Source organism: Aythya fuligula, chromosome 23 (assembly GCF_009819795.1).
Source record: "Aythya fuligula isolate bAytFul2 chromosome 23, bAytFul2.pri, whole genome shotgun sequence".
Classification (NCBI taxonomy): domain Eukaryota; kingdom Metazoa; phylum Chordata; class Aves; order Anseriformes; family Anatidae; genus Aythya; species Aythya fuligula.
This window is the reverse complement of record NC_045581.1, coordinates 3636474-3657500: the sequence shown is the minus strand read 5'-3', so window position 1 is coordinate 3657500 and position 21027 is coordinate 3636474. Positions and strand designations below refer to the sequence as shown.

At 57.9% G+C, this 21027-nt stretch overlaps 2 protein-coding genes across 2 annotated transcripts in view; both read left to right on the top strand.

Annotated features, from left to right (window-relative positions):
• The window catches only part of PIGV (phosphatidylinositol glycan anchor biosynthesis class V), a 6171-nt gene extending 285 nt beyond the window's left edge, over positions 1-5886 (top strand). Inside the window, exons 2-4 of the mRNA XM_032202315.1 lie at positions 2373-2531; positions 3695-4846; positions 5578-5886. Coding sequence (XP_032058206.1) covers positions 2445-2531; positions 3695-4846; positions 5578-5886 — 1548 coding nt within the window. The 5' untranslated portion in view covers positions 2373-2444. The remainder of the gene's footprint in view (positions 1-2372; positions 2532-3694; positions 4847-5577) is intronic.
• Positions 5887-6772: 886 nt separating this feature from the next.
• ZDHHC18 (zinc finger DHHC-type palmitoyltransferase 18) lies at positions 6773-17709 on the top strand. The gene is made up of 8 exons (XM_032202289.1): positions 6773-7068; positions 9339-9499; positions 12207-12356; positions 13725-13862; positions 14362-14410; positions 14823-14925; positions 16352-16461; positions 17516-17709. The coding sequence occupies exons 1-8, from the start codon at positions 6773-6775 to the stop codon at positions 17631-17633; spliced, it is 1125 nt and encodes a 374-aa protein (XP_032058180.1). The 3' UTR covers positions 17634-17709.
• Positions 17710-21027: the final 3318 nt, after the last annotated feature.

Genomic DNA, 21027 nt, shown 5'->3' with positions numbered 1-21027 from the left:
AGTGGCCCTACGGGGCTGTAGTAGCTTTAGGCCCGCAGAAACAGCCCTAAACAATCAAGGGTTCTGGAAATCAGCCTTTCCCTTTTGAATATTGGTTAAAACAACTTTTTAAATACAGCTGGAGGATCTCTTGAACCTGACAGCAGGTGAGAGAAGCGCCGAGAGGTGCCCAAACTGCTGCTCGGCGTTCCTGGGATGCAGAGGAATAGGTTTCCACCGAGGAGCCCCGTAACCTCTCCGGGAACCCATGGCCGAGGTGTGCAGAGGGAGGAAATGCCTTTGTAGCAAGTGCCTGCTGCCACCGGGTGGTAACCGGCCTCCACTGCATTCGTACAGGCCTCGCTGAGCTCTGATTTTTCGTGCACGCGATAATTTACCCAGTGTCTAATTCGTGTTCGCGTCCTTTTTTTAGCACAGTTCCCAGAGCGAACCAAACGGGATTCGTACCCGAGAGCAAAGAGCTGGGTGGAAACACGGAGCGTGCAGGGAAACGCGTCCTTAACGAAGGCTGCATCTTTTTCTGCTGAGATGTTTTTAACCCGCTTCTGCCTTTTGGTGTCTCTTTTTTTTTTTTTTTTTTTTTCTGTTCGTGCAGGTGCTCTTTTAAGCAGCACTTTTTGGGGCAGAGGCACGCCAGCTCTAACGCTGTGTTCTCTCCCAGAATGGTGCTTGTGGGCTGCAGCTTTCTGTAGATGTCGTTGCTTTCTGTTACAAGGTGTGCTGCATCGTGACAGGAACAGGCTTTTTAAAGCTGTTTGCTTTGAGCCTTCTTGGCACATTCATGCTAGGTTTTTTCTCTGCTTTAAAAAAAAAATATTTAAAGTGCTTGGACAATTTTTGCCTCTCTGCTTTGATAGGATTTGCAGCTGTGAATGCGCTTTAATAGAATTTACAGCTGGGCTGAAGTATCCCCTCTCTTAAAATAACATTGCAGCTTCGTGATTCAGGAGAATGTGCCTCCCACTAGCTGCTTTGTCTGTAGCTGTGAATGCTCTGGAGCAAGAGGAGAATATGAGCAGAACCAAAACTTTTGTATGTGGCAAAATAGGAAGCATAACCCTGTGGTTCAGGACTGTAACTATAAACGAGTGCACTTGGGTCTTGTTTTATTTTTGCTTTGCCAGTGCCTTGCTTTCTGCTCTCACGTGCAGCTTTTAACCTGCCAGTTTTTTTTTTTCTGCCATTAAAATGGGAATAGGAAAACCTCAGAGCGTTGTTAGATCATTAGGTGATCGTTCTGGGGATCTTCATGTACTGTCGGGCACTGGATTAGAAAGATGGCAGGTGGGGAATGGTGCAGGATGTGGTGTCGTTGGAGCCCAGAGAGAGCTGCGGGTCTTCTGTTTCTCAAACTGAAAAGCAGTTGGTGGCTGGGGAACCAACGGAAGAAATGTGTTATCTTAAAAAGCTGCACAACAGATACTGCCTGCCTTTGTGGCTCCGGGCCAGCAGTTTTCAGAGCTGGTCCCAGAATGTCAATCCAGAACGTACAGAAGAGAAAGCAGCGAGACTCTGCAAAGTGTTTTAGATCTCGCAGGTAAGGTTTTCAGGGAAGAGATGGAAGAGAGCCACCTCAGCATATGCAGTTTGCTTGACAGGCAGATGCCCTCGCTCTGGAGAGCAGGGCCCCTGCCAAAACGGTGGAAGATTGCAGGTGGAGAGGGTGGCGTTACGCAAGTGCCACGTCCTGAAGATGCTGCCTGCCATGGAGGGAAGCAGTGGGGGAAGCCTGCCTGTTCCTCAGCGTGCCCTGGAGGAGCTTGTAGGGCCGTGCAGTGGAGGCAGCCCTCAATAACTCGGATTTCTGATTCCCAGGAGCAAGCTCTGGGCAGGAGCAGGCGAGAGCCGAGCGTGCCTGGCAGCGCCTGAGCGACCACGAGCCCGCTGGCACAGTGCTCGCGTGGATGTTACGCTCCGAGTCCACGTTTTAGTTCTGTCTCCAGTCCAAAAAAAGGTTTAAATCCCATTGAACACACTGGAACTGGAATGTGTGCATAGATGCTTGGCTGAGCTGTGGCTGGAGCCGCTGGTGTTTCTGCTGAGGCAGGCGGTGAGGAGGCCAACGAGACTGCTTCAGGTATTTACACTGGCCTGGTCAGAAATGTGCTGAGAGAACGCGTTGCAGCCTCTCTTCCTCTGCATCCTAGCCAAGGTTAAGAAGTCAGGGATATTTTTTTTTAATTTTATTTTTAGGAACAGTATCAAAGAAGCCTTCTGTCATCTCTCAGTTCCGTGGTGTCTTTATACGTGACTTTCCTGTTCACAGAGAGTTGCAGCTCTTTGAAATACCTGATAGTAAATAAAGGTGCACAATTTACAAACACAGCTGAAGCCAGAAATAACTTTTTGCGTCTCTGCTCTCTGCTTATCAGTTCAGGTTTCCAAAACCAGAGGGAGAACTTCCTTGGCATCAGGGAGCTACTGAAGCAGTTTTCAAGCTCGGGATGGAGCTGGTGAACAGACAGGATCCCTACCTCCGAGAGGTCGTGCGGACTGCAGTGTGCTGCAGAGCCCTGACACTTCTGCTGCAGGCAAGTCTGATCCTGAGCCCAAGGTGCTGCAGTGTCTGCAGGTGCTGTTTGCTGCTCAAAGCCTTCTCTCTTTGGTACCAGCTGCTGCACCACGAGCTGGCTGCTTCTGCAGGGCTGGGAAATCACCTTCTCCTCTGGAGAAGCAGGAGGCCAGCTGCATCCAGGCAGGCAGGTTGCTGTTAAGTAAAATTACAAACGTTTCCTTCTAACTTACCACATTTTCATGCTGCTGTTGCAAAAGAGGTGGGTTTGGCAGCACGAGAGGCTGGTGGGTCTGTTTATCCGCAGGACAGGAACGAGGATCTCCTCCTGCACCTTCCCCCCAAGTCTCCCTTCAGAGACATCCTCCTCTGAGTGGGGGGTAGCTCAGTTGCTCTCGGTCTGCTCCGTCCAAGCTGTGTGTGTGCCGGGGCAGCCAGCAGAGCCCAGCTGTAGCCACAGCCCTTGTGAAGCAAAACCAGCCTGGGAAACGGCCCCGGGAGCGGGCCAGTGGCCAGCAGATGGTGGAAGCCCGGTCACCGCTGCGTCGGCAGCAATGACAGACTCTGTACTGCACATTTCAGAGGCCTGCTTGGTCCAGCTGTGTGCTCCATTGTAAAACATCGCCTTTGTAGGTCTGTTAGTCCCGATTTGTTTAGTGTGGCCTTTTCTCTTTTCTCTGCCAACGCTGAATCCTTTGCCAAGGACTCATCCCAGTCTGCACATAGTAAACTGCAAAACTTGCATCTGAGGGAGTTGTTCTTTTCAGAAGCGTGTTTTCATTTGTCTTCTGTGTCAGTTTCCTCTGGGAAAATCTTTTCTTTAGTTCTGTCTCTTCCTTGCACATCAGCTGGGACACAAACACCAAATTCAGGAGCAAAGGAGGCTTGCCGGTGCTCTAACAGATATGCCCAAGGACGGGGCTGAGCAGCCTTTCCTTATCCAATTCCATGGGGATTCTTGGATGTTTTCAGCTTTCAGTTTTACTCAGTTCAGCTGTAAATGCCCCAAAACAGTCTGCACTTTTTCACAGTTACAGGCATCCCTGCTGGAAAGCCCATTAGCCTGTCTTCTATGCTGCTCTTGTCTCCTCGAACCTCCAAATTCCTCCTCCAGCTCGGTGCTTCCAGCGGGATCCACGAGGCCATCTGCCTGCCTCCAGCCCTCTTTTCTCCTCCTTCCAGGCCGTGTTCAACCTCCTGATCCCGGACCACGCCGCGGATGCCTTCTCCCCGCCTCGACTGCCCGAGCCCGGCGCCTGGGACGTGCTAGTGGAGCAGCTACTTGGAGGCCTGGCTCGCTGGGACGCCGAGCACTTCCTCTTCATCGCCGAGCGGGGCTACCTGTACGAGCACAACTGCGCCTTCTTCCCTCTCTACCCCCTCAGCCTGCGTGCCGTGGCCGAGGGGGCTCTGTGGCCCCTGCAGCCGCTGCTGCGCTTGCGGAGCCGCCTGCTGCTCTCGGCCGCCCTTCTCAGCGCCCTTTTCTCCGTGCTGGCGGCCGCTGCCCTGTACGAGCTGGGCTGCGGGGCGCTGCGGTGCCGCAGGGCAGCCTTCCTCGCCGCCCTCCTCTTCTGTATCAGCCCCGCCAGCGTCTTCATGGCGGCTGCGTACTCGGAGAGCATGTTTGCCTGCCTGGCGTTCGGCGCCATGTGGCAACTGGAGAAGGGGCAGAGCTGGCTCAGCGCGCTGCTCTTCGCCCTCGCTTCTGGCGTGCGCGCCAACGGGCTGGTCAACGCCGGCTTCCTCCTCTACTCCTGCACTAAACGCCTCGCTTTCCACTTCCAGGTGGGCTCGGGGCCGGGAAGGAAGCTCCCTCCTTTATGGAGGCAGCTCCTCAGCGTGGCGTCTTCAGCGGTTGTGACGTGTGCTGGGGTTTGCCTGCCCTTTGTTTTATTCCAGTATTACGCCTACGTGAGGTTTTGTGGCCCCGGCCTGGAGCTGGATGTCCCCAAGCCTCTGCGGCAGCTGGCTCTGGACAAAGGCTATCGCCTGGCAGCCACGAGCGGGGTTAAACCCACGTGGTGCTCCCAGCGGTTCCCCGTGGTCTATTCCTATATTCAAGATGTTTACTGGAACGTGGGCTTTCTGAGGTACTTTGAGCTCAGACAGGTACCCAATTTCTTGCTTGCTTTGCCTGTCACCTTGCTGGGCTGCTGGGCTGCCGGGACCTACGTCGTTGCAAACCCTCGGCACTGCCTGACTCTTGGTCTAGAGAGAAGAAAGGCTGAGCAAGAGGGCAAACCGAGGGCTGGATTTTGCTCCCCTGCTGTCTTTGTGTACGTGGTCCACGCCACGGCCCTGCTGTTCTTTGGATTCTTCTGCATGCACGTGCAGGTAGGACCTTTGTAGTGACACAAGTGATTTCTTGGAGCGTGGGGCGGTGGCTGAGGGTGTTTGGTGACAGTCCCAGCCTGGTGCTGTTGCAGCTGCAAACCAAAGGCTTCTCCTCTCCTGTTTTGGAGCCGCTTCCACAGTTGGCTTCCAAAGCCATCTGGCATCTGCTGGGATGTTCCCAAAGGGTTTCCAGGTGCTGGGTGTGAGGATACTGGGACTGAGCAGAGGGACTGGCAGCTGCTGGGTGGCATCTGACGTGCTGCTCACCAAGGAGCTGGGTCACCGTCCTGCTGGGCTGAGTCAAGTGGGTGGCAGCGAGAGGATCCAGAGCCTGGGCCAGTCCTTCAGAAGTGCTTCAAGGTCTTTTTGGCAGCACTCAATGCGGGGTTTTCACAGGGAAATTAATTGAGGAGTGAGACTTGGATCTCCTCTGCAGCAGCTGTCACAGTTCCCGAGCGCGGCTGTGACAAGGATTTCGGTGGCAGTCCCTGTGTTTGTCCAAAACCCGGCGACCACTTGGCTGCTCACAAGAACATCTTAATAAATAACACAGCCTGGAGCCGAGTTGTTTTGTTGCGAGTGCAATAAATTGCAGTGCTGCAGCCCGGGGCTGTATTTCTTCCCCTTTATCAGCAGCCTGTTGGAGGCAGATGGATTGTGCCTTCCATCGCTCGCAGTCGGGGTTCCTCAGAGCCAGCCCCACAGCTTATGGGATTCTCTTTCTCTTCCAGGTGTTGACCAGGTTCCTCGCCTCCTCCAGTCCCGTCCTCTACTGGTTCTCAGCCCACCTGCTGCAAGAACACGAGCTCTGGCTCTGGACTGAAGGCGCTGCCAGGCAAACCGTGGTGTCTCCCCCCAAGGGGTCAGCACTGGGTGCATCGCCCGGCTCCTGCAGGATGGGGGCTGCAGCAAACCCCCTGCTCAGGCTGCTGCGGAGCTTCCCCCTCCTTACCCCCCGCAGCAAATGCGTCCTGGGCTATTTCCTGGCCTATTGGCTGCTGGGGCTGGCTCTGCACTGCAACTTCTTGCCTTGGACGTAGGCAGTGACTGCGGCTCCGAGCCTGCGGAGGGGATGGTCAGCACAGGAACTCATTTTTCTATAAAAAACAAAAAAAAACCCTACAGTGTGGTGATGCTGTTGGCTGTGACAAGGGTGCTGCTGCTCCGTTCCTGCTTTGTGACTGCACTGTGTCTGATGTGGGGCTGTGCTGGCTGTGATCCTGGGGGCTGACTGAGGGATTTGGGGGTGTTTGGGCTGGAAAAGGGGAGGCTCAGGGAGACCTCATTGCTCTCTGCAACTGCCTGGAAGGAAGGGGTGGGGAGCTGGGGTCGGCCTCTGCTCACAGGGAACTGTGCCAGGAGCAGAGGGAACGGCCTCGAGTTGTGCCAGGGGAGGTTCAGGCTGGAAATGAGGAGACATTTCTCCTCAGCAAGAGCGCTCAGGCGTTGGGACGGGTTGCCCAGGGAGGTGGTGGAGTCCCCGTCCCTGGGGGTGTTCAGGGAGAGGTTGGACGTGGTGCTGGGGGACAGGGGCAGGGGGTGGTGGTGGTGGGGGGACAGTTGGACGGGGTGATGTTGGAGGCCTTTTAGAGCCCTAATGCTTGTGGGATTCCAGGATGTGAGGGATCTGGGGGTGCCTCTTCCACCCTTCCAACTCTTGGGTTTTGTGATCTGGGGAACACGGGGGGGGGCTCCGGGTCTCCCCCCCCTTCCCCTGCCTTGTCGCAGCTCGGCCACCAGGGGGCGCAGCACCGCGCGGCGAATGGGCGTGGCTAAACCACGAATGGTGGGCGTGGCTTCATTAAAACAGGCGTGGCTTCGGGGCAGAGTGGGCGTGGCCGACACGTCCGCGGGGCGTGGCCAGGCGGCGGGGGGCGCGCGCGCGGGGCCGAGCTCGGTGGCGCGCCGGGCGCTGCGGGCGGCGCCATGCAGGAGCGCGGCTACCGACACATCCCCCCCGCCGCCCCCGGGCCCGGCCCCGGCCCCGAGCCTCCTCCACCGGCTTCCACCTCCTCCACCACCGCCGCCGCCGCCGCCGCCTCTTCCTCAGCCTCCTCCGAAGGGCCCGGCCCGGCCCGGCGGCCCCTGCGGAAATGGGAGGTGTTCCCCGGCCGCAACCGCTTCTACTGCGGCGGGCGCCTGATGCTGGCTCGGCACAGCGGGGTCTTCGTCCTCACGCTCGGCCTCATCCTGGCCACCAGCGGCCTCTTCTTCGCCTTCGAGTGAGTCCCGGACGAGTCCCGGCCCCCAGGGGCTGTGGGGATGGGGGTGGGGGGGGCTCCGTGCCCTGCGGTGTGGCCCCGACCCCCTCCCTCCTGTCCCTCCCCCCGTTTCCCTGTCCCTCCAGCCCCCGTCTCTCTTGTCCCCCCCATCCCTTGTCCCCCTGTCCCCCTTGCCCGCCGTCACCCATCACCCCTGTTCCCTGTCCCTTTATCCCTCTGTCCATGTCCCCGTTTCCCCATACCTCCTTATCCCTCCATCCTCCCATTTCCCTATTTCCCCATCACCCTTGTCCCCCTGTCCCCCCGTTTCCCTATCTCCCTGCCCCCCCCTTGTCCCCCACACCCCTTGTCCCTGTCCCTCCGGGCACCCCCCGCTGCCTCCCCCAGAGCCATCCCACTTGCTGCTGAGCCCCCAGCCCCACTCTAAATCTGGTTCCCCATCTCCTGTCCCCAGGTGCTCAGGGTCACCCCCGGTCCCCAAAGACCCCCCATGCTCGGGAGGGGTGGGCAGGGGCAGCCCCACACCTTGCGGGCTGGTTTAGGAGCTGCACCCCAAAGAGGGGAATCCACTTAGAGCAGGGGGGTGCCCTCCTGGTTATCAGCCATCCCCCCTTCTCCAAGCCTACGGAGGGCAGAAATCCATCTGGAGTTTGTAGGGTGGACGTGGTAGAGGGGTAGCAGGAGCGGTGTGCCGGGGGTCTCACCCCAAGGGTCCGCCCTCGCTGTGTCTGGGGGAGAGGGAGCTGCTCCCCTCTCCTTTTGGGAAGCCGCCCCTGCTGTCCTTTGGGACTACAGCCCTGCGGCTCCGGGTTCCTGCGCCCTATGGGCAGGGAGAGCCAGGAGGAGCCAGGGGAAGGAGCACCCAGTGCTCGGGGTGCTGCTGGCCCGGCCCCGTGCTGCTCACATGGGGCTTGTTCTTCCCACCGGGCACCAAGCTGGGGATCACACCTGCATTGAGATCCCAGGGTTCTCCCTCTGAGCCTCGGAGCAAAGCTGCAGCCGGGCAGATGAAGGTGTTCAGTCGGATGAGAGGTGCTGAGAAGCCAGCCAGGCTCCAGGCAGTGATGGATCCCTGCACGAATGCTCCTCTCTTGGTGCTGTCGATGCCTCTCCGACAGCTTTGGGCAGCACCAGCACAGAAACTGCTTTGTGCAGGGCCAAGCAGAGGACATCTGCTCCCTCCCGTCTTGCCTCGTCACTGGTTCTCGGTTAAAGATGTCCTGGGGCTTTCCACCTTGTTTCTGTGCTTCTGTTGCATCACTTACGCTTTGCTAGATGTATAAAAAGAAAAGTCACTGTGTCTGTAGTTGACATTTTTTACATAATTTCTTGCTGCCTGAAGGGGGGAAGAGGGCTCCAGAGATCCACCCAAAAATAGGTGTTGAGGACACTCGTCTCCCTCCTTTCAGAGCCGTTTCTGTCCCTCCAGGGAGAGGACCGAGGGGCTCGACAGCAGCTCTGCTCTCAGGCCGAGGGGATTTTGCAGCTTGGTGGCTGCTTTGTCCTGGACAGCTGAGCTGAGACAAAAGTTACTTAATCCCTTCGCTGCCTCGCCGTGTCACCGGGACTTAGCGCTGCCGCGGGCATCAAGGCTCGAGCAGCTTGCTGGGCTGTGCCCAGTCAGTCCCAGTGCTTACCAGTGCTCGGAATAGCAAATCCCTTCGCAGAGCAGGAGGGGGGCTCCAGCCCCGCGTTACGTAAGGAGCCACGTCCCTCGGGTCCTCGTTTTCATGCTGGGGGTGATGGAGCTGCCTGGCTTTTGATAACGCTGGTCCCCGGGTGCTGGCATCGGTGCCGGCAGCGCTGATGTGTCTGGGTCAGACATCTGGCACGGCACAGGGGGCACAGGAATCATCTGGAGGCAGCAAAGCCGTGCTGAATCGAAGCCAAGGTCCCTCGGCTTCAGATGAGATGAGGCTGTGTCCATGCTGATTTTGATCCCTGATTAATTTCGGGTGTTTCTCCGTGTGTTGTTGTTGCTGCTGCCGTGCAGAAGGTGACCGGGCTTTGGGTTTTGTAGTATGATTCTGGGACTTCAGAAGGGCATAGTGGTTATGTAGAGGAGCTCATGCTTTGTGTCCAAGGCCCCATCCTCCCAGTGCAGCTCCAGAGCCTCAGGGTGCTCTCTGGGCTGGCTCCTGCCTTTCCAGAGCTCCCTGCAAAGCAGCAGCGCTTCAGTCCACCCCCCCTGTGATAATTCATAGTGTGGTAGCTGATGGCCAGTTCCGTAGGGATGGTCGGTAACGCTGCTTTTTTCTCTCTTTTCGCAGCTGTCCCTTCCTTGCCAGCCACCTGACCCTGGCCATCCCCATCATCGCGGCCGTCCTCTTCTTCTTTGTCATCAGCTGCCTGCTCCAGACGAGCTTCAGGGACCCAGGTATCCTGCCCAGAGCCACCCCCAGTGAGGCTGCGGACCTGGAAAAGCGGATCGGTGAGCTTCAACTCCCTCTCCTGCCTTTCTTGGGCTCACGCCTCTGTGCGTGTGCATTTCAGGCTCAGCGAGTCTCCTCTCTGCAGCGGAGCAGAGGTGGTTTTCCTTTCTGTTCAGTCCCATCGCCTCCCGAGGCGAAGCCCTGCACAGGTTTGGGTGCCTGTAGCTGCTCCCAGGACAGGAGTGGATTTGGCAGAGCCCTGCAGAGGGCTGGGACGAGGCAGAGCTCGTGGCACCAGTGCCCTGCTGCTGTCGGGGTGTGCGTGCCAGCAGCTGGGGGAGCACAAAGTCCCCATTCAGAGGCAGGCTGCCGCGCTCCTGGACGCAGACCGAGCTCTCATAATCCGAGCAGTTTGGATCTAGGCTGGGGTTTGCGAGGACCTGGCTACAAAACTAAAAAAAAAAAAATATTATTTTCCCCCTCTTGGAAGAGTCGGTTCTTGGCCACCCCGATTTCCCCCCCTGTCCTTCTCTGAGTGGCTTCATGCAGAGACCCTGACAAGACGGAAAGCTGCTGGGGCTGAACCAAGCAGCATTTATAAAGCTGCCGAAACATGAGGTGTGCTTGGAAGATAAAAAGCACTTGTGCTCATCCCCACATCATCTGGGACGGGAGAGCAGAGAGCAGCCTTGGCTCCGTGGGTGAAATCTGCGCTTGGGGTGAAGGAAAGGGGCTGTGGGGTTGCAGCCCGAGCTCTGTATCTGCAGCATAGCCTTGAAGGCCGACGTGAGAAGGAGCTGAGCCCTTAATCTACGTGCTAACCCCAAGTGGGACCATCCCTCGCGGAGACTCCTGCTGGGTTTAGTGGATGTCAGAGCTGCTTCTGGTAAACCACGGCAAATCTCGGCTTAAGGGTGCTGAGCTGAGAAGCCTCAGCCTCGCGAGGAGGAAGAGGCTGCGCGCTGCGGTTGGGCCCCACGTCCTCGCTTCTCCCTTACAGCCGTGCCCTGCTCTGGTTGTGTGAACGCTGGTGCCGTGTTCCAGGGCTGCTTCCTTCCTCCTCCGTAGCTTTGCGTCGTTCTGACCAACACAGAGAAATCGGTGCATTTTGCATGAAAAAAAAAACACACAGAGTGACGTTTCCTGTGCCCTGATTTTGCGGGGTTTCGTTTGGGCTCCTCTTCTCGGAAAATCCTTGCAAGTCCCATCCTCCCCGAGAGGTGCCCGGTGACAGGGGGATGTGGGCCAAGCAAAAGCTCAGCACCCTGCATTAGCTGCCCAGCCCCTGTTGGTGCTTCCCGGCAAAGGCTGCTCCTCGGGACAGACCTGGAAGCTTGCTGATGATGAAGCTGGGGAGCCGATCTGCTCCTCTTTTTCCCCAAAAAAGGCTAGAGCCAGAGTGCCAGAGCAGCAGCACGTTTGTTGCTTTGAATGCCCTCCGAACCTGGAGGGATCTGGCTCTGTACATCCCTCTGCGAAACGCTGGTGCTGAGTACTCAGGATAATGAATGTAGAGAGAACGGTTTTTAAGGTTATGACTGCCACCGAGCCAGCTGTACCTCGGGGTTTCTTTATATTGATGTATTTATATTGATATTTATCTGGTTTCTAACAGCGTGCTCCTGTTTGTCCGCTCTGAAAGCTGCTCTCACGCCGGGTTTGCTCTGGCCAGGAGGGTGCACGCACCCAGGGTCCGTGGGCCGTGTTGGTGTTAGGTTTAGTGACAAATTCCTCATCAACACCGACGTGGGGCAACTTCAGCCTCCCCTACTGAAAGCAGTTGCAAGGCAATCGTTCTGCACTTGCCTAAAAAACTGGTTTTAAAATCTCCTCGGAGCGGCTATCTGTGCTTCTATTTCTGCGTGCCTCCAGCAGGAATCTGGCTGCAGATGCTGCCTGGCGTGCCAGCTGTTCCTGCGAGCATAATCCATTTATTTTCCCCTTAACTCGCTCGCTGGTACATCTATTTTCAAAGACTTCCTCGGGGTGGGAAAGGTGCTCTTTGAGGAGCGACTTAAACAAACCACTGACCCCCAGACTGCAGAGGTGGCACAGAGGCTTTGCAGCTCACGCTTCTGCTGAGCAGGTGAGAGGTTTCCAGCCACCAGCTCCAAGTGGATCACTGCGTGCCAGTGCACACAGGTGAAACGCAGCATCTAAAAATCCTCCATCCCCGCCTCGAGGAGGAGGAATCCTCGCGTGCCACCGCCGTGCTCGTGTCAAATTGCAATGAAATCTGCCCGGAGCGCTTGAGACCTGCCTGCTGCCCCCCTGCTCCTTGATGGAGCCGAGGTTGGCTCCTGCAGGATGCTTCTGCCGAGCTCCCCACGCTGCTTTCTGAACCTTGGCTGCTGCTCACAGCCGGGACGGAGCTCAGCCATGTGGACAGGTCCCACTCTCCCCTCGTGTCGTGATCTGTTGGGCACCCAGAGATGAGCTGGAGCTGGGCAGGCGAAAACACTGCTGCCTTTGTGCTCGCTGGTCGCAAGTTGCTCTCTGTTCTCGGAGCGCTGGGCAGATATTGCTTCCTCTTGGCACCCCGTCGGCAGGGAAAGGACACAAAGAATGCCGTGACGAGCCGACTGGATTTCTTGGCTGCCAGCTCCGCAACAAATCGCGTGGCTGAGCTGCCTCCCAGCTCTGGCATTAAAATCCCGTGCTAATAACGCCTTAACTCTGCCCGCAGGCAGCTCGCGGCGACGCGGGGTCATTGGGTCGGTTGGGTTTCGCCTGCCCTGCCCTGACTGCGCCTCCTTGCCCTTGCAGACAGCATGGGCACCTCCACCTACCGCCCGCCCGCCCGCACGATGGAGGTGGTGATCAACAAGTACGTGGTGAAGCTCAAGTACTGCTACACCTGCAAGATGTTCCGCCCGCCGCGCACCTCGCACTGCAGCGTCTGCGACAACTGCGTCGGTGAGTGCAGGCACTGGGGACGTGCTGGGGGTGGAGGAGAGGTTGGACGCGGTGCCTGGGGACCTGGGTCAGTGGGTGACGGTGGTGGTAGGGTGATGGGTGGACCTGATGATCCTGGAGGGCTTTTCCAACCCTAATGGTTCTGGGATTAGTTCCTGAGCAGGTTGCTTGAGCTCTCCGTAAAGGATGGCACAAAGCAAGGCACTGAGTGTGCCGCTTTGGTGCCTCCGGGGCAGCACACCCAGTGCTTGCTCTCTGCTGGCCCTGTTTCGGAGGGCACTGTGCTGTGAGGTATCATTAAGGCCTCACCAAGCACGAGGTTTGCTGCAGGCTCCTGGCTGTCTCCAGCCTCAGGGTCACCAGGGCAGTGGAGGCACCACCGCAGGTTCTGGTTTAGCTCAGCCCTGTCCTCGCCCCACGTCCCCAGCTTATGGTGGGGCAGGAGGGGTTGAAGGAAGAAGAGAAAAGCTTCTGATGGCCCCAAGCAGGTATAGGGGAGCTGGAAGACCCCAGCACCCTCTGCAGGAGCAGCGTTCAGCCTGGAGAAGAGAAGGCTCCGTGGAGACCTCTTTGCAGCCTTTCAGTGCTTAAAGGGGTCTTATAAAAAGGACGGAGAGGGACTCTGCTCATGTAGATAGAGATAGGACAAGGAGTGGTTTTAAGCTGAAAGAGGCTAAAAACTGGGAGCTGCCCAGCGCTTGGTGTCTGGGGATGGCTGTGGGTGGTCGGGTCCTGCTGGCGCTGCCTGGAAAGCAGCCACGGCTGGGACGGGGCTTGGAGAGGAGCCCTGGGGAAGAGCGGGCGTGCGCCGGATCTGTGCTGAGTTTGGTTTGCGTTGGTGTCCCCCCCCAGGAGGGTTGCAGCGGTGCTGTTAGTCTGAGGCACAGCCCTTTCATTACAGGGCGGGAGTGTTCCCAGATACACTGCACCTGCCCCGAGTTCCCAGGCACTTTCTGTGGTTTCCGAGCCCTATCTTCATAACTTTGAAAGATATTTGCTGCTCCGACGAAGGCCGGGGGGGAGCAGATGTACAGAGAGGGAGCGGCGAGGCCGCGTGCACACACCCAGTGCTGCTGGGACTGGAAAACCTGCCGCGTGTCCCTGCTCAATTTCACTTTTAGTAATGGGAGAGCTTCCCAGCCACGAGGCTTGCGTTCACGCGGGGCTTGGGGAGAGAAGTTTGGCCTTTAACGATGAATTTATTTTAAAAAAAAGGGCGTACCAGCAGGCTGCAGTGCTGTTGAAACTTGTTGCTAATGCAGTGCTGCAGAGCTGCTGGTCGTGGTGCAGTGGGTGGAAGCTCGGTTTGCAGCCCCCGGGTTTCGGAGTCGAGCCAGCAGCAGCCCTCACCCCCTTGCTCTGTTTCAGAGAGGTTCGACCACCACTGCCCCTGGGTGGGCAACTGCGTGGGGAAGCGCAACTACCGCTACTTCTACGCCTTCATCCTCTCCCTCTCCTTCCTGACAGCCTTCATCTTCGCCTGTGTCGTCACCCACCTCACCCTGCGTAAGTATCGAGGCGGCAGCAGCCTCACGCCGGGCGCCAAGCACCTCGAGGCCCCCTGTTCCTGCAGGATGAGCATGGGAAGGGTCTGGCTTCTCTCAATTTAAGCCCTGCTTCTCAGTGCAGGTAGCTCAAATAAATCAGGTTTCATGTTGTAGGGAGCCCCAGACCCACCCTGCTCTTCGGTGCTGCCGGCGGGGTTGTCCCCTCTGGAGCAAACGAGTTTGGTGCAGTGCTGGGGCAGTGCTGGGCTCTGTGCGCACCTGCCCTGAACCCCACAGGGAAGGAGCCTTCCCTGCCAGCCCTAAATCTCCCGGGGCTGTCTGCTCACTGCTATTTCTGCAAAGTTACAGGCTGCAGATGCTCTGCAGGCAGCCGGGCAGATCCGTCTGGCCCGCAGGGGGGTGGCTGCGTGCTGGGGAGCCAAGAGTTGGCTGGGGGCGCAGAGGAGATGCGGGGCTGCCTGATGGGACCTGGTTCCTCCTCACTTTTCCCTTTACAGGCTCACAGAGGGATGGCTTCCTCACCACCCTGAAGACAACACCCGCGAGATATCCTTCCGATGCCATCGGGCTGCCTACTAATTGTGTAATGGAGGAGGGCAGTTACTAATTGGGTAACCTCACGGGGTGCCCCAGTGCACTCCCCACAACTTCTTTTAGGGCCCTGGTTGGGGCAGGCTATCTGCTAGCAGCCTGGGGACACCTCTGGTTCCACCTTGCTGCCAGGGATGAAGGCCAGTAACAAACTGGTTTCCCAGCTCGCCAGGTTATGTGGGAAGGGGAATGGCTGGAGAAAGTTGTCCCTTGGTGGATGCCTGCAGAAGGGGGAATGGGAAGGTAGCTGGGATGTTTTTGGGGCCCAGTTGGTGTGGGCTTCACTGTGAGTGCCTCCCAAAACAGCCCCTCACGTCTCCGTGTGGGATGGTTTTGTGGCTTGATTCTTCCTTGACTCCTGTTTCACCGTGCTGGAGCTGGTCATTTGTTTCTTCTCAGTCTGGTCCATTTTGGGCCTCTCAGGTTTTCACACTTACTTAGTCGCCTCCAACCTGACAACGAACGAAGACGTGAGTACCTAAAAGCTTGGCCTTTCACCCCAAAAGCTGCGTGCAGGCGGGGCTGCCAGCCCTGATATTTTCTCAGCAGAGGTGAGGTTTCCAGGGACTCCTTGGCTCGGTGTCTTGGTGCCCGTGAAAATCCCCTGCAAAGCAAAAAGCCCCTGCCCAGGGCACAGCAGCAGGGGATCGTGGTGGGAGGGCAGCACGTGTCACTCGTGTCCGGCCCGGAGGTAACGAGCTGCAGCGTTAGAAGGGTCACGTGGGAGTTTTTTCCAGCCCGTACGCAGCCTTGCTCAAAATTAGGAGTTCCGGGGTTAAAAAAGGAAAACTGGCCCCAGAGGTCTGGGTGTCAGCCTGGGTGATCTTAATTCAGCGTCCTGCCTAACCGCAGGCATCCCGCGAGACCCTGGGCAAGTCCCTTTGTCTCTGTCAGTTCCTCGTGTCTAGCAAGCAAATGATGTGCAGACATCTCCTGATGAGCTTTGCCTTAAAGACAGGGCTGCGTGCAGACTCGAAGGGCCGGGTGAGTGCCCTGAGCGGGGCAGGTTGCACAGAAAAGCAGGATCTGTCTGAGCCTCGCAAGGAACCAGAATTCACCCTCCTGGCTACAAGCACCTGTAATCCCGGCAGGAAGCTTCCAGCACTGCAGACGGCGTGTTTGCATCCCCCCCTTGTCTTTTTTTTCTTTTATTTTCCCCTTCCCTCTCCCCCTTTTTGGAATTTAGAGTTGCTGGCAGGGCAGCACAGGGCTGGGAAGCTGCTGGAGGTACCCGGCACCGAGGGCACCGCGTCCACAGCGCGGGGCCGCTGCTCCTCCAGCCGTGGTGCCAGGCTTGTGCCGCAGCTGGGGAGGGGAAGTAAAAGCAAAAGGAGGAAACGTGCTGGTAAACGGGTCGCTGCAGCCAGGGGCCCGAGGCCAGGTATAGCAGCTGCCCACTCGTGTGCCTACGCTTGATGCGCCCGGGGTTTCGAAATCAAGAGCCGCAGTGACAGCTGCTCGGGGTGGGGACGCAGGAGATGAGGAGGAGATCAGGAGATGCTTTCTTCCTTCTGCAGAATGCCCCAGAAAGCCCCTCGCTGTTCGTTTAGCCTTGATGAGCCTCTGATGAGCTCTCAGCCTAGGAGAGGACGAGGGGAGGAGGTGGCTGGCGATGCGGGCGGTGACACTGCCAAGCTGGCACTCAGCACGGGAGGACGCAGCTTTGGAGCCTTCGAGCTGCAGGGCTGAGCCCTGGCAGAGGCAGGAGCAGCACGCTGCTGTCTCCTCTGGCTGCCTTCCTGCAGCTGTCCTGCTCGTCCAGGCAGATTGAGGGACGATGTCTGCACTAAGGCAAACTTTCCGCCTCGTGAGCAAGGGTTTGACCTGAGCCCACCACTGTAATTGCCTTCTATCGCATCTTCCCTACCTTAATCTGCACGTGTCCTTTTCTTTCAGATCAAAGGGTCCTGGTCCAATAAGAGGGGCTCCGAGTTTGCCAATCCTTACAGCCATAAAAGCATCCTCACAAACTGCTGCGCGGTGCTGTGCGGCCCCTTCCATCCCAGGTGAGAGCCTGCGCCGGGAGCTGCACTGCTCAGAGCACAGCTTTGGGTTACCCTGACTCCCAGGAGAGCTGTTGCTTCTCCTGTGTTTGAACTTGATGACTTTGGGCTACCTGTAATTGTTTCATGGAGCTTGCAGCTAAATTCAGCTAACTCAGTGAGGGGAGAGGAACAGCACCGATGGGCTCGGCGGCAGATGGTAAATGCTGGCAGTGGCAGCGTTTCTTAGCACATTTTTCCTTCTCTACTCTGCTGCAAGCAGCCAGCAGCAATCTGCCCCAGGCCGTGTGGACACCCTGTTTTTTTTTTTTACCACCCCTCGGATTACCTGAAATACTCCGCACCAAATTCTCTCAGCTGTGAGATACCCAGAACCCCTGCTAACTTTCGGCCTGAAGCTCAGGCACCTGTGGCTGCTTCTCCTTTCGTCCCGTGAGCAGCACGGGGTTGTTTTTGCTGCTCTGACACAAGAGGGTGCTCTTGGGCAGAGCCGTGGGATGCTGCAGCAGCTGCCCACTGCTCTTTGTTGGCTTCAGAGGTGCCAAATTGCCAGGGCTGCCGTTCAGCAGCGGTAAATCTGCGGATTCAGGGAGCTGGGAGGCTGTGGGAGCATAGCGTTTCACTCCAAGTCTTTCCACATCCATGGTGTTTTCCTGTTGTAAAGTCCTCCCGCCGGTTCCCATTTGGGTTTGTGGTGTCCCAAAGCTTTCACTGCCCAAAGGCCGTCCGGTGGCTTGTGTGATAAGTCTGTGGTTTGGTTAATGGGCAGGCAGCCCCGTTACCCATCTGGACCGCTGCTGCCGGCGCGCTGCTTCCCACGGGGAGAGCCAGCTCTGACCCTCTGTGGCTTCCAAGCTCCCGTCTTCACCACGGGGATGTCTGCGTGTCAGGAGGGTTTCGATTTTGTGGACAGAGCTGGTTCAGCTGCCCTGGCCAGCTGAGGCAGCAGTCTGCAGAAACTGTCCAGAAACAATTTGATTCAGCTGGTGTGCATCTGGTCTCCGTTTCCGCCAGCCTGACTCCTCTCCCCTTGCACCCTCTCCCTTTTGTTTCCCAGTTTGATAGACAGAAGAGGATTTATCCAGCCAGATGTCGGGACCCCGTCCAGCCCGAAGAGCGAAGTCCCTTCCTTCGGAGCCAAGCCTGACACCAGCATGGTAGGAGGCATGCCGTAGCGGTGCTGTGATGTAGCCCCGAGCCTGCTGCACCCACACCTCGCTCCGGCCAGCTCCTTCCCATCTCCCCGGCCTCAGGCAGGACAGCCCTGCGATGCAGAGCTGCCAAAGACTCAGTTGAGCCATACGTTGCCTTTTTTTTTTTTTTAATTATTATTATTTATTTATTGGTTTTGTTTAATTGTTTCACTGTGATGTAGCCTGCCCGGACTCCCGACTGATGCAGGACCCTCGGGCTCGTGCAGAAAGCAGGGATCCCCTCTGCACCTGGGAAGCAAAAGGGTCTGGGGAGCCCCCTGACCTCTAAACCCGGGGTGTTTGCTCTGGGAAATCACCAAGTTCCCTGCACAGAGAGCAAAGGGGGGCTGAGGACGGGAGGTGGGACTGGCGAAGGGTTCCTGTTGGAGCCGTGCTGCCGAGCCTCATCCCCTGGGCTGGTGGAGGCAGGAGCTCCGTGGTGTCCCTGATATTTCCACAAATGCCTCTCGCTCCTCCGTGCCAACGCGGAGGGGCTGTTCTGTGTCTTAACAGCCAGGTTCTCACCTCGGGGCACTCTCAGAGCAGCTTTTCTTTTCCAGCAGCTGCCGTGCCTTGGTAGGTTGTGGCTGTGCAGCCGGGGAGCCTGGCTCTGTGGTGGTTTTAGCCAGACCCAGGACAGGCTCACAGCAGGCATGGAGGCTGGGCAGGGGTCCTGGTGCATCCTGTTTTCTGTCTGGTCACCAGGGGAGTGCTGAGGAGCTCCTCGTGTTTCCAGTAGGACAATGTTTTGCAGCAAGGACACAGGTTAGGAGGGCCCTCCTGTTAGTAGAGGAGAGGAAACGCATGCACCATCCTGCGGCTCTCCCCGTGAGATGCTGGCTACAGTTGTGAGGTTCGGGATCCTGAGCTTGCCAGGAAAGCCTGGCTGTAGCCTGCCTGCTGGAGGAATTACAGGCTGCAGAAAAGTGGGTGAGTTCCCAAGGGTCCAACCCACCCCAGGTGGTTACACAGAGGAAGCAGCAGGCGGGTGCTGGTCTCTGATAACCTCGTGTTGTGGTTTTGGTTCGGTTTTCTGGCCAGCAGATGAGAGCAGGGCTGTCCCCAGCACCCCAGGAGCGATTCCCGTGTGCCTCGGCGCATCCACGAGCATCGCTCCCAGCCCAGACACACGGGTGAGCCGGGCTGGGCTGCCAGCTCTGCGGGTTGCCAATACTGGAGCGTGCGTGGAGGAGAATCGCAGACCTTGTTAGCAATACTTGAATCGCGTTACTAAAAGCTGCTGGATAATTTTGCACAATTTGTAGATTTTTTTCTATGTAGAACGTTTTATATTCGACGTAGGTAGCGTTGTGCATGTTAGCACCAGGGCAGAGGCTTGCAGTGTTTTGAGTCAAGCTGCCTGGTTAGGTTTTCTGTGAGTTAAACACTCAAATTTCAGCCTCGGGCAGGGGCAGCAGCACATTTAGGGGGGCAGCCTGTCCCCGCTGAATTAGCCAGGGTTGTGCTGTCCACACCGTGAGTGACCGAGCCAGCCCCGAGGGGTATCTGTGGATGGCAGAGCAGCCTCTTCCCCTTGCCTTGCCTTCCTGGCTCGCTGTGGGGGCTCTCCCTGCTTGCCTTGTGGCCACCAGCTCTGCCTCTGCCCTGCGAGGAGCCAGAGCAGCAGCAGGAGCGCAGGGCAGGGCAGCTCTGGCACGGCTGCTGACCTCCACCTCGCAGCCTCCCCGTGTCCCCGAGCTTCCACCACCAGCCTCTGGCTCACTGTGAGCCCAGCTGGCCCTGCCCAGAGCCTGGAAGCTGCTGAATTTCTGCCCCATCCCGGCAGGTGGCCCTCGCCGAGCGCCGCGGGAGGCTCCCCGTGGCTGGGTGCCACCTCCCGGGCTGGGTGCTTCAGCCTAAAAGTCAGCGTTACCTCCCTGCTCCTGCTGCCCTGATGGCCCCAGGGGGGCTCGTCCCTGCCTGCAGGGAGCCTCGGTGCCACCTTCCAGCAGCAGGGATGGGACAGGGCGAGTGGTGCTGTGCAGAGAGGGTCTGGTGCCCGGAGCGGTGCGGGGGGGTGTTATCGGGGGCCAAACTCCTTCCTGTTCTTATTTAAACTGGTTTCCTTTGTTACTCGACATAATAAAATTATATTTTTAAAGAGTTAATTGCTTGGATTATTATTTTATTCCTGAAAGACAAAGGGCAGGTGTCTCAGCCTTCGGGTTGGACGCTGTGTTAGTCGCAGGGCTTGCCTGGAAGCTCCGAAAATCTCCCGTGGGATGGGGCCGCAAGGGACACTTAGCAGCAGCCAGTGCCGAGGGATTTTCCTGTCCCAGCTCTCTGGGAGAGCTCTGTCCTTTTCCAACCCCTCCTTTTCTGACCCATCCTTTTCCAGCCCGTCCTTTTCCGACCCGTCCAAGCCAGCCCCCTCGCTGTGTACCCTGCGGTGCGTAACCTCTGGTGTCTTCCCCAGGAGGACGCCTGCCAGGACTTTGCCATTTCCTGCACAGCCTGACGGGATGTGCCCCCTCCCGGGACGTTAGCCCTGCTTTCTGAGGGCTAGCTGGTAAGAAAGCGCTTTCTTCTCCTTGCCCAGCCATCCACCCGAGTGACCCATCTCATCCCCACTGCATGGCCAGCTCCCTCCATGAGCCCATCGCCTCCAGCTGCGTTGCCATCCGCGTGCCCCAAACCCCGACCACATCCCACCGGTGCGGGGCTTCCATGGAGGGGTTCCTGCAGCCTTGGCGAGGGGTGTGGGATGGTTTCCCCCTGCCAGATGGAGTCAGACGGTCTGCGTGGTGGTGCTCAGAGGATGATGTGCCCCAAAGCCAGCTCGGCTCAGGGCAGAGGTGCCGTGGAGCTCGGGGTTCGCAGGACGGAGCGTGGTGTTGGTTTGTGCTGGGTGGAGCTGCTGGGAAACCCCCAGCTGATGGGGAAATCTGGTGGTTGTGGTGAGCAGAGGGCTGGGAGCTGCATCAGATTCCTCACCCCAGCTCTGGTGCACTTTGGGGTTCAATCCATCCCTCCCCTCCATCTCCCTGTGCTTCCATTTGTCCTTCGGCATGCCAGGAGCCGAGGTAAGTTCCCTTCAAAGCATGTGGTGAATTAGCACGGCTTTGACTGCACCATGCTGGGGGCTGCAGCACTGTCCTCTCCCTCTGTCCCCACAGCTTGAGTCGTGGCAGCAGGCACGGGGCTTTCTCCCTGCTGCTGTCTCATCCCTGGAGCAGGTTCGATTTCTGGCCTCAGCATCCTCTGGGCAACCCCTGGCAAAGCGCTGCTGCTTCCCCCTGCTGTATTTCTGCTACTAACCCTCTCTTTCTCTTCCTCCTTTTCCCTTCCCCTGTGCTGGGGCCATCCAGCCTGCCGAGGGCAGCCGGCAGCCCTCTCTCTGCCTCTCTCGGAGCACCCCAAGGGATGCCCAGACCCC

Coding starts and splice junctions, on each gene's coding strand:
- ZDHHC18 (XM_032202289.1), top strand. CDS start 6,773: ATGCAGGAGCGCGGCTACCGACACATCCCCCCCGCCGCCCCCGGGCCC. Junction 12,357..13,724: donor CGTCTGCGACAACTGCGTCG/GTGAGTGCAGGC, acceptor GCTCTGTTTCAG/AGAGGTTCGACCACCACTGC. Junction 13,863..14,361: donor CGTCACCCACCTCACCCTGC/GTAAGTATCGAG, acceptor TTCCCTTTACAG/GCTCACAGAGGGATGGCTTC.